The sequence below is a fragment of the Carcharodon carcharias genome, chromosome 18, assembly GCF_017639515.1.
Source record: "Carcharodon carcharias isolate sCarCar2 chromosome 18, sCarCar2.pri, whole genome shotgun sequence".
Lineage (NCBI taxonomy): Eukaryota > Metazoa > Chordata > Chondrichthyes > Lamniformes > Lamnidae > Carcharodon > Carcharodon carcharias.
The window spans coordinates 35,455,948-35,468,670 of NC_054484.1; the positions used below are offsets into that span (position 1 = coordinate 35,455,948).

General features: G+C 42.4%; 1 protein-coding gene across 4 annotated transcripts in view; it reads left to right on the forward strand.

Moving 5' to 3' along the window:
• Positions 1-12,723, forward strand: part of LOC121290666 (collagen alpha-1(VIII) chain-like) — a 185,321-nt gene that overhangs the window by 143,011 nt on the left and 29,587 nt on the right. For all 4 annotated transcript variants that reach the window (XM_041211414.1, XM_041211415.1, XM_041211416.1 and 1 more), the window contains one exon: positions 5,463-5,778. In XM_041211414.1, the coding sequence (XP_041067348.1) occupies positions 5,466-5,778 (313 nt within the window). In that variant the 5' untranslated portion in view covers positions 5,463-5,465. The remainder of the gene's footprint in view (positions 1-5,462; positions 5,779-12,723) is intronic.

Here is a 12,723-nt window from a genome sequence, read left to right on the forward strand (position 1 = left end):
CTGTCTGGAGACTCCTGATTTTTGTTGAGCAGACTTTTGATCGAGACATTTTGGCTTTCCTGGTGTTTGGGCGCAAGAGGCCTGCTGTGCAGGCAAATCCCAGCAAGTGGCAGTTTAAGAACCATTCCAAGTGCATGTTAAAAAAGTGGATGGGCGGAATTTTACAGCCCTGTTGTGGCGGGGGTGGGGGCAGGGCCATAAAAGGTGGCGAGCCTTTCAAAAGTCCATTGGCTTTGGTGGGACTGTAAAATCCCGCCAAGTCCTGGTACAGTCAATGCACTCTGGATATAAAGTGTGAATGATTCTTATGTTATCACAATTCCCAGAATTTACGGTTGAGAAGAATGATAATATCATTTACCGTAGGACAAAACTTTAACCTAAAGCAGACAAAACTACTGGTACAGAACAACTGTACCCTAAAAATAAATCCTTTCGGGAAGGAAGTCTGCCATCCTTACTTGGTCTGGCCTAAATGTGACTACGGGCCCACAGCTATGTGGTTGACTCGTAACTGCCCTCTGAAATGGCCTAGTAAGCTACTCAGTGCAAGGGCAATTAAGCCTATTGAATAAAAAGATCTGTCTCTGAATTGGTCAAAGAGACTGCTCCAAATGCCCTACTCACGGTTTGATTAGTTTGTGGGTGTAAAGATTTGGAGCATAAACCACTTTCCCTGCCTCAGGATGACAGCATTCGTCTTCCCATCACTGTCACTCTAGTAGTGCCCTCTTGACTATTAAAATGAAGACAGGCAGATTTGTTATAATATTTAAATGACCAACCTACTTTTCGCCAGCAGATTTTTACCTTCCCCTCGTCCCAATTCCATAAATTGGCAGCCCAAAGAGAATTAAGGATCCTAAATCAGATACTTTGCATTTTAACTTATGACACAATATCAGCCCACCCATTTTTGGGAGGTATGATTCAGTCTTGCCATTTTAAAGAGAATAAAAATGGCTAGAAGTGTCAGTGAGGGTTCTTTAATTGGATTGGTTGAAGAGCCTTGTTTTTGTTTGCCCTGATCACACAGTAATATAAAGGGTTAACAGATGGGAAATGCTAATGTATGACATAGATGATGATGTATCAAGCAATCAGTCATGTGTTAGGCTCTTAAGAGAAAAGTTGGAACACCATACTCAGGAACAACATGCTTACTCTGTAACCTGTTTAGATGTAGTTCTAATAAACAAGTATTAAGCATATGCCAGAGTATGATTACAGTCTGTCTGTAACCAAGTACCATGCCTAGAGTCCACAGACAAGAAGAACATCCCAGAACCTGCTGGCAGCAGTGGAGACACCAATGTAAAAAATACATTGGTGTTATCAAAGGAACCACATAGTGAAGAAAAACTTGATAGCAGCTTGTATCTATGACTCAACAGAAGGAAGAAAGTACCTCAAAATGGCTGCAAGTGAGGAGTTTCCTGCCTTTTCGCTTGATTTGGCAGGTTTTCTTATGGGTGGGTTTGCTGCTCATGGGCCTACCCAGTCAACAGGGTCAGGTGAAGCCTCAGAAATGCGCTGAATGATGGCCTGGTTAAATTTTGTAAGCTCAGCCTGCCTCACATACTGGACTGTCCGGTCTAAAGTAACATCATCTTTGGTCTGCGGAAAGTCAGGAGTTTTTCATCTCAGACGCCCATGACTACATAATCACGGATTAGCTCATCCTTCAGCACCTATTTACAAGAACTAGCTAGGTGATAAGGGTCAGTTAGAAATAATTCAATTGATTCCCCAGGCTGTTGCAACCTCTGGTTAAAATGTGCTCATTCTATAACTAAGTTTTACTTCAAGCTAAAATAGGTGCCACGGTCTTTAAGAACAGTCTCAAAGTCTGCTGTGGACTCTTCCACTCCCTGCCTCAGGAGAGTATCATCTGCTCCTGGACCTACTGCATAAAGAAAGGAACTGACTAGATGCTTCTCCTCTTTAGCATGAAGGCCCAATGCTGCTTGGTATTGAAGGAAATGGTGTTTCCATAACTCCTAATGCTGGCCTCTCTGCGGGCTCTTGAGACAATAATGACGGTACCTGCTGAGAGGTCCCTGCTCCTACCATGTCCGTTTGACTGTCCAGTGCAGCAAAACTGGTCATTTCAAGCATTTCTGCAAATCCAACAACTTCAGTCAAGGTAGAAGACAAGAAAATATCCATGAAACACACTCCATCCAAGAAATTGTAAATCAAGGAAAAGACAAAATTGCAAAGTTCCTAGGGGAAGTTAATATACTATGACCATATATATGACTATACTATTGGTCAATTACAGTTAAAGGCTTTGATACCATCTTTAAAATTGATACTGGAGCTGGAGTTAACATACTGGCAGCTGATCTCGATCAGCTTCAGCCAATGACCCTTCATCCATCAGACACCAAATTATAAGGTCCAGGTAGCAAATACTTTCCAGTTGAAGGCAGGATTATTGCTCCTTTTCATTACAAGGGGTGACAGATTGTTGATTCTCTCTATGCTGGCCACAATCAATGCACATCCTTATTGAATGGCAATGTTAGCATGCTTCTAGGAATCCTAGAAAAAAACAGATTTTGCCCAGCATACGAACAACTCAATGTTCGTCCTTCATGGAACAAACCTTTTATTTAAAATCAGTGGAACTTCAGTCTACAGGAGCTGAGGAAGGCTATACAATCAGCAGCAAGTTCCTTTTTATCAAAAAGGCACCATCCACTAGAATCCAGGCAGAGACTGAAGTTAGGAATCTCTCAGTTCTTCATGAAGTTAGGTCAGAGGTGATGGATATAGAAGGTGCTGCAGCACACGGTGACCATACACATGAAGAGCTGCTGGACCTGAACTGATTATTTCCAGAAGGAATTGATGAGGAAGAAGCCATTGCAGCACTGAGTGATCTGTTGGGGGATGAGGTCCTTGAGGTTGTTCCATCTTTCCAGTCGATAGATGCACCATATGGAGTCTCTGTTGTCTTTTTTGAGGAGTCAGCTGTGTTTCTAGTGGCTGAGCAGCATTCAGATCTTTGTTCCACTGCATCGTCTAGTCTACCTCTTGATGCCCATGAAGAGTCTTCCAGGGAGAATGCCTTACCTGATTCCATATCAGAGTCCATAGAGGATTATATTGCCGAAGAGCTGGTAGTTTCCAAGGGTAAAAGCCAAGTGACACCCGTACTTCAGTCCCAGCTGAAAGTCTTTTTCCCTTGAGAGCTGGAGATCAGCACAGAAGCTGCGGCAGAATATTTAGCGCTTCTTAGGCTGTAGAATCCCGTACAGCAATCTTCAATCTGAGATATTCATCTTCAGGAAATTCATCTTTGTTTCAGTGTTGAAATCTCTCCCATTACAGAAGATGGTACTGTCTTGTCTCCATATTCTCAGTGATTCTTCCCGTTGCCCATAGTGGAGCAGCCTTACACAGAGAGAAGTGTGGCTCTCTTACTACTACAGAAAGTAGACAGTCCTACCAAAATATAATTGGGAAATCACCTCTTCTCCATTTCCTGAAAGGCCTACAGGAATTTTGTCATTTCTTTCTTTTATCATTTATATTAATTGAAATCTCAGATCTTCAATTGTCAGTCTTTGATGCAGAAGTGATTGATACAGCGGTGACAGTCTTCCCTGGAGTTGAAGATCATTCTTCTTCTGAAGGGTCTTTCCCCGTGTGCTTCGAGGGAGCAACAAGTTACTCAGGGAGTCCTGATTTCTCTTCAAGTCCCAGAGAGTGCAAAGGTCAATGCTCTTCAGTCTTCTCTCTAGGGCCAGTCCTTCATTGAAAAGCCCTCATTGTCCTTGCAGTTAGATGGTTCAGAAACATACACTCCACTTTCCAGCATAGCTGCTAAATTTCTGTCCAATTCTGATGATGGTGATGTCCTCCAAGACAAAGAAGAAAACCCTCATGCTTCCAAGACGTCTTTCTAAAGGCCAAGAATACTGTGGGAAACTGAATTCTTCAGGACTGTGACCTGGGGAGGGGCAAAGAGTAGGAGTTGGATTTGGGTAGAAGCAGTAGTTCTAATAGGGGATTTATAGAAACGCAAAGTAAATAGTTAAAGGCATAGTTTCATTTTGTTATTAAAAAATAGATAGCATACCTCGGGGGAGGCACAGTCTAAAGGGTTAACAGGTGGGATATGCTAATGTATGAAATAGATGATAACGTATCACTGACATCAGTCAGTCATGTGGTAGACTTTCAAGAGAGAGGTTGGAACACCATACCCAGGAGCAAAGTACCTACTTTGTAACCCGTTTAGATGTAGTACTCATAACCAAGTGTTAAGCAAGTACCAGAGTATGATTACAGTCTGTCTAGTAACCAATAACCTTGCCTAAAGTCTGTTGTAAGTTGTTGGGCGTAGTTTGGTAGGTCTTAACAAAGTATTCATTGTCTTAGGTAGATTATAAGAGTAAATATTTATTAACTACTAGAAACTATACACATATGTGCAGTAAAGGTCCAAACTAAGAGCTGTCTCCATGCTGACTTCTACACACAGCTCTGTCCGACACTACACTGACCCCTAGGTGTGGGTCATGTGTTCTCTTTACATCAATATGTGGGCGATACTGTACTTAGTCCCATGTTAACCCTTTATGTGCCAGGCCTTTATACTATAGAGTCCACAGATAAGGACCATCTCAGAACAGTAAAAATTAGGGTAACTCACAGATAACAAATGTTTCATTTGGCCTGCAATGAGATGGGCAGACATTATGCATTACGGAAGAGCATCAGTAATTTCAAATTCTGGATGTCGAATGGATCTTAATGGATCTTAAATGGATCTTATTAGAATTAATCCTTGGATTATATATGTCTTAGCGTATGAATTTCCAGAAACTGTAGCTTAGCCATAGACCTAATGGGTTCCCATTCAGAGTACAGCCACATTAAAGTCTCAGCTAGGATTGCTGTTTGAACCTTGCTATCCTTTATGGCTGTGTTTGAATAAATATGAATTGTCAGTAAGAGGGCCTTTCATATGATGGAACAATGTTCCATGTCAGAGGAGAAAAAATCAGGGAGCTTAGTATCAATCATTTAAATGGGGCATCCTTTCAGATAATGTAGCATAACAAGAACAACCTAAGAAATTGCTCAATCTGTAAGGGACATTTAGAGATGAGGAGGAATTTCTTCACTCAGAGGGTGGGGAATCTTTGGAATTCTCTGCCCCAGAGGCCTGTGGAGTATGTTTAAGATTAAGATTGAAAGATTTCTACATATCAATGATATCAAGGGATATGGGAATAGTACAGGGAAATGGTGTTGGGGAAGAAGATCAGCCATGATCTAATTGAATGGCAGAGTGGGCTCAAAGGGCTGAATGGCCTACTCCTGCTCCTACTTCTTACGTTCTTCTTATGTACCCAAGAGAAAATCACAGAGATAAAGTGAGAAGGAGGAAGAAGTTTAGAAGCATATTAAGAAATTGTAAAACCTTTGTATGCACTTTCTTTCAGATCATGGCTGTGTTTCTGGTCCCTGCCCAGTTGCTGACAGTAGCTATCCATCTGTTTCTGGCTGGAAGCGTTCACGGAGGTGCCTACTATCAAATGAAGCAGGTTCCACAGCAGATTCCACAGATGCAAGTGCATGGACAGGTTCCACACATGATGCATCTCAGGAAAGAGGGACCTCACGTACAGCACATGGGCAAGGAGGTGCCACACATGCCAGTGTATAGAAAAGATTTGCCATATATACCCCGCTATGGAAAAGATGTTCCTCAAATGCATGCGTTTGGAAAAGATGTGACGCCTCGGAAGGAAGCAAAGGGTAAGACTTATTATAATCTAATAATTTTTATTTTGTATGACAGACAGCAGGAAGATTCCAAATTCAATTTCTGATCTGCATTGTTAACCGCTGTCAGCCAAGGCAGTGAGAGGTGCAGAGCTGGAATTGTTAAGAAAGCTGTTTAACTATGAGACTGATAGGGTCGCTGCACACTGAGATCCATAATTAGCCTCAGTATTACAAGGACAGGAGGAGATTTTTGAAACAATGAAGATCATTATTAGGGACTTGAAGGATAATAGTGAGACAAGCCACCTATCCCTAATGTGAAAAGTTTGAGTTATGAGGAAAGATGATGCAAACTTCAGCTTTTCAACCTGGCATGGAGGTATCTGAGAGGCAATCTTTTAGAGATAGTTAATGAAATCCTGTTAAAGGTAAAGGAAGGATAAATCCGGCATATTTCTTTATAATGAATCATGAGAGTAGTACTGTTTCAAACCAATAAAAGGCAACTTTAAGGCTGACATCAGAATGATCTTCTTCACAAAAGGAGTTATCACACATGAAATAGGCTTCAAAACAAAGTAGCGAAAGAGAAACATTCCAGAATCATTTTAAAAACAATTAGATGCTATGTTGGAGAGTAGCATAAGAGTGGTATATGTCCCCTTGGGTCCAATTGTCCCTTTGCTGTCCAACTGTGTGTGTCCCAAATGCTGCACTTGGTCTTGACAGCATGGCCCTGATATTAATCCCCCCAAGATTGTGAGAGAGAATTAGACGGGTGATAAAATTGAAAAAAAATGGGGAATATGCCTTCAACCCATTGCATGCATACCATTGCTGTTTTTACAGGAGGTGGCTGCTGACTGACAAAGCTCAGTACCTTTTCCAGCACTCAAAGTGGGCCTGAAGAGCAGGACTGCTACCATCCGACCCCTCACGCAAGTCTTCAGCATCGCCTTTGCTGATCATGGTCTCTCTCTACCCCCTGCCACAATCACCATCCTCCCTTCCCCTTCTAGCCACAATGGTCTCTCTCCACCCAGTCAGCCAGGGCTGATCCTGCAGCCCACTTACAAGCCTTAATCAATGACCTTCCTCACCCAAACCCCGGCAGTTCTCTTTCCTTTCCACAATTGTGACTGACACCCCAGTACCTAATACCTGGGGACTGTTCCCAAGGATTTTCAGCTACGGCCGTCTGCCACAGGCTTTTCTCATTCAACACCAGTTTCGCTGTCCACTTGGCCAGCTGTTGGGTAAAAAACAGAAAAGAAAAAGTGATAATGAGGTCCTGCCATTAAATGCGGCAGGACCTCTGCATCTCCAAGCATTTCTGGCCTTCCCCATACCCTCCCCGCCTCTCCATAAATACCAGAGCCCCAGGTGTGCAACATTAAAGGAGATTGACTAGTAGATACATAAATATTAAAAAGGAAAGAATAACAAAAAGATTAATGTGATTTATACCTCAGAATACTGAAGTGGTTAGTAATGAAATAGCAGAAATACTAATCATAACTTCCCAACATTTTTCAGAAACAGGAATTGCCACAAAAGACTGGAGGCAGTAAATGTTATATTGCTGTCCACAAAAAGGGAAATGGATATAGAACAAAGTCTCACATTAACTGTAGGAAACAATGCTGCAGATAATTTTTTTTGTTCGTTCATGGGATGTGGGCATCGCTGTCTAGGCCAGCATTTATTGCCCGTCCCCAATTGCCCTGGTTGGTTCAGAGGGCATTTGAGAGTTAAATGTAGGCCAGGCCAGGTAAGGACAGCAGCTTTCCTTCCCTTAAGGATATTGAGGGATAATGTTGCTGAGCACTTAGAAAGGTATGGAAAATCACATCAGTCTCTTAGATTTTTAAATCTTAAGGTTCATTTAACTAATCCAATTCCCTGAGCAAACTGAGTGCATAGACAAAAGAATTGGAATGGACGTGATTTACTTAGAGGTTCACAATGCCATTGTGAAGATTGAGGGCCATGGTATTATAGGTAAAGTGGTGGCTTGATAAGTTGGACGGCTGAAGGATGCAAAGCTGACAGGAGGAGTAACTTAATTCTTCTTAATAATCCTCATCTACGAGATGCAATTAATATTGCGCCTCTGGGATCTGTGTTGAGCCTTCTCTTGTTAAACGTTTCACCTTTACTTTTTTTCAGTAATCTAGCAGAGCAAATGGAGCACCCATTGTAGAGCTTGCCTGAGTTTAATATCTCTGAATTCAGTAGAACAAAAATTATGCAAGTTTTATAATGTGTGGGAAATTTGCTCCACCAGACTACTACCCAACAGTGAAGATGGCAATCTATTGCCATATATGCAAATAATCTAGATACAAGTATAGAGGGGTAGTATCAAAATGTGTTAACCATACCAAGTTTAAGTCCATGTCAAACTATGTTGAAGATTTCAGAATGTTATTGCAAGGCATAGACAGATTAGACAATTTTTTTATATCTTCGCTCATGGAAGGTGGGCATCTCTGGCTAGGCCAGCATTTATTGCCCATCCCTAATTGTTAGTGAGCCACGTTCTTGAATCGCTGCAGTTCATGTGGTGTAGGTACACCCACATTGCTGTTAGGGAGGAAGTTCCAGAATTTTGACCCATTGGCAGATACAAATGTCAAAGATGTGATATATTTTGGAAGGAAAAGAAAATGGGTATATAATGTAAATGGTTAAATTCCCCAAAGGAACAGAGAAAAAAAAATCTTTTATTTTTAAAAGCAGGACTGCAAGTTAAAAAGTAAACAAAAAAGTAAATCAGATTCTGAATAGTTCATTGAATACAACAACAGCAGCACCAACAACTTGCACTTGTATAGTGCCTTGAAAGTAGAAAAAACATCCTAAGTCAAACCACAGAAGAACAATCAGACAACAATGGACACCAAGTCAAAGAAGAAATTAATAGCAGGGATGATCAAAGCTCGAGCAAGTGGCTTTTTAAGGTGGTCTTAAAGGAGGACAGAGAGATAGAGAGGCAAAGGGAAAATTAAAGAGGGAATCCCACAGCATGATGCTCATACTGCTGAAAGCATGGGAGTCAAAGTTTGGATAAAAGTGGGCATTGGGTGTTGGTGGTTGCAGACTATAAAGGAAGCTGCAGACAGAGGAGCACAGATTTCAGGTGCAGGAAATTGGGCGATTTGTAGGACTGGAGTTACTGATACAGACAGGAAGAGGTAAGGCATGAAGAGGCTGAAATATAAAGATGAGCATGTTAATTTGAGGTATGGAAGCCATGGGAGCCAGTATAGATCAGCGAGGATAGGAGAGATGGGTGTATTTTGGATAAGATGAAGTTTACAGAGTAGGGTAGCAGAACATTGAAGTAATCAAGTCTGGAGGTGACAAAGGCATGGAAGAGAGAGTTAGTGGTAGATGGGCTATAGCAGCAGCAAAGATGGGCAATGCTGTGAGCATGGTTGCAGGCCTCATAGAATTGTAGAAATTTACAGCACAGAAGGAAGCCATTCGGCCCCTCGTTTCCGCACTGACTGACAATAACCATCCAGCCTAATCTCACTTTCTAGTATTTGGTCCATAATCTTGTTGGTTTTTTAAAATTTATTCATGCAAGGGATGTTGCAGGCTGAGCCAGCATTTACTGCCCATTCTACTTGCCCTTGAGAAGTTGGTGGTGAGCTGCCTCCTTGAACCACTGCAGGCCACGTGGTGTAGATACACCCACAATGCCGTTAATTCCAGGATTTTGACTCATCAACAGTGAAGGAAGACGATATCGTTCAAAGTCAGGATGGTGGGTGATTTGGATGGGAACCTGCAGGTGGTGGTGTTCTCAAGCATCTCCAGCCCTTGTCCTTCCAGGTGGTAGAGTTTGTGTGTTTGGAGGGGGTTGGTGAAGGAGTCTTACTGCGTTGCTGCAGTGCATCTTGTAAATGGTACACACTGCTGCCACTGTGCATCGGTGGTGGAGAGAGCGAATGGTTGTGGATGGGGTGTCAATCAAGATGGGTTGTTTTGTCATGGAGTCATACAGTTTTACAGCGTGGAAAGAGGCCCTTCAGCTCATTGTGTCTGCACCGGTCATCAATCCCCTATCGACTCTAATCCCATTTTCCAGCACTTGGCCCATAGCCTTTAATGCTATGGCGTTTCAAGTGTTCATCTAAATACTTCTTAAATGTTGTGAGGGTTCCTGTCTCTACCACCCTTTCAGGCAGTGAGTTCCAGATTCACCCACCCTCTGGGTGAAAAAGTTTTTCCTCAAATCCCCTCTAAAACTCCTGTCCCTTACCTTAAATCTATGCCCCCTGGTTATTGACCTCTCCACTAAGGGGAAAAGTTTCTTCCTATCTACCCTATCTATGCCTCTCATAAATAATTTTGTACACCTCAATCAGGTTCCCCTCAGCTTTCTCTGCTCAAAGTAAAACAACCCCAGCCTATCTAGTCTCTCTTCTTAAGTTAAACTCTCCAGCCCAGGCAACATCTTGGTGAATCTCCTCTGCACCCTCTCCAGTGCAATCACATCCTTCCTACAGTGTGGTGACTAGAACTGCAAACAGTACTACAGATGTGGCCTAATGCTTTATACAGCTCCACCATAACCTCCCTGCTCTTGTATTCAATGCTTCAACTAATAAAGGCAAGTGTCCCATATGCCTTCTTAACCACCTTATCTACCTGTCCTGCTGCCTTCAAAGATCTATGGACATGCACACCAAGGTTCCTCTGATCCTCTGTATGTCCGAGGGTCCTACGATTCATTCTGTACTCCCTTGCCTTGCTAGTCCTCCTAAAATGCATCACTTCACACTTTTCAGGGTTAAATTCTATTTGCCACTGTTCTGCCCATCTGACCAGCCCGTCTATATCATCCTGTAGTCTAAGGCTTTCCTTCTCGTTTTTACTACACCAACAATTTTCATATCATCTGCAAACTTACTGATCATATCTCCTATATTCATGTCTAAATTATTAATGTACACTACAAACAGCAAAGGACCCAGCACCGTACCCTGCTTCCAGTCACAAAAACAACCTTCGATCATCACCCTCTGCCTCCTGCCACTAAGCCAATTTTGGATGCAGTTGGCCATCCTGGATCCCATGGGTTCTTATCTTCTTGACCAGTCTCTCATGTGAGACCTCATCAAAAGCCTTACTGAAGTCCACACATCAACTGCACTACCCTCAACTACACCACCTCCTCAAAAAATTCAATCAAATTTGTTAGACATGATCTCCCCCTGACATGCTGACTATCCTTGATTAATTCTTGCCTCTCCAAGTGGAGATTAATTCTGTCCCTCAGAATTTTTTCAAGAAGTTTTCCTACCACTGATGTTAGACTCACTGGCTGATGGTTCCCTGGTTTATCCCTACCATCCTTCTTGAATAATGGTACCACATTAGCTGTCCTCCAGTCCTCTGACACGTTTCCTGTGGCCAGAGAAGATTTGAAGATTAATGTCAGGTCCCCGCAATCTCCTTCCTTGACTCCCACAGCAATCTGGGATACATCTCATTTGTGCCTGGGGATTTATCCACTTTTAAGCCTGCTAAAACCGCTAATATCTCCTCCCTCTCAATGCTGATTTATTCAAGTATATCACAGTCTTCCTTCAATTTAGTCTACCACATTCGCTTCTCCCAATGCAGTCTCCTCTACATTGGAGAGACCAAACGCAGACTGGGTGACCGCTTTGTGGAACACCTTTGGTCTGTCCACAAGCATGACCCAGACCTCCCTGTCGCTTGCCATTTCAACACACCACCCTGCTCTCATGCCCACATGTCCATCCTTGGCCTGCTACAATGTTCCAGTGAAGCTCAACGCAAACTGGAGGAACAGCACCTCATCTTCCGATTAGGCACTTTACAGCCTTCTGGACTTAACATTGAGTTCAACAACTTCAGATCATGAACTCTCTCCTCCATCCCCACCCCCTTTCCGATCCACCTTTTTTCTAATAACTTATACACTTTTTAAATATATTTTTCTTTTCTCACCTATTTATGTTATTATTTTAAAATTTATTTCCATTCATTGTTTTATCTCCACCTTTTAGCCTATTTCGATCCCTTCCCCCTACCCCACCCCCACTAGGGCTATCTGTCACTTGCTTGTCCTGCTTTCTACCCTTAATGTCACCATTAGCACATCCTTTAGTTAATATCACCACCATCAACACCCCTTTGTCCTTTTGTCTATGACATCCTTGGCAATCTCTTCTTTGCCTCCACCTATCACTGGCCCTCTATCCAGCTCTATCTGTCCCACCCCTCTCAAACAGTTTATATTTCACCTCATTTCTATTTTTCTTTAGTTCTGATGAAGAGTCTTATGGACTCGAAACATTAACTGTCTTCCTCTCTGCAGATGCTGTCAGACCTGCTGAGTTTTTCCAGCTATTTTTGTTTTTGTTTCAGATTTCCAGCATCTGCGGTAATTTGCTTTTATCGCAGTCTCCCTCCCTGATTTCTATACCTACATTGTCCTTCTCTGTAGTGAATACAGATGCAAAGTCCTCATTTGAAACCACTCCTACGTCTTCCGGCTCCTGACACAGTTGCCACTTTGGTCCCCAATGAGCCCTTCTCTTTCCCTGGTTATCCTCTTGCCCTTAGTATACTTATAAAATGCCTTTAGATTTTCCTTTATTTTACCCAACCCTGTTTTTACCTGCCCTCTCTTTGCTCTCCTAATTTCTTTTTTTAAGTAACCCACTGCACTTTCTATACTCCTCTAAGGCTTCCACTGTTTTGAGCCCTTGATATCTGCCATAAGCTTCCCTTTTTTTCCTTAACCAATCCTGTACAGTCCTCGACATCCAGGGTTGTTTGGACTTGGTCCCTTCACATTTACGGAAACATATTGGCTCGGCACTCTCTCTATTTCCTTTTTGAATGACTCTCGCTGCTTTAATGTAGATTTTCCAAAAGTAGCTGCTCCCATTCCACTTTGGCCAGATCCTGCCTTATTGTATTAAAATC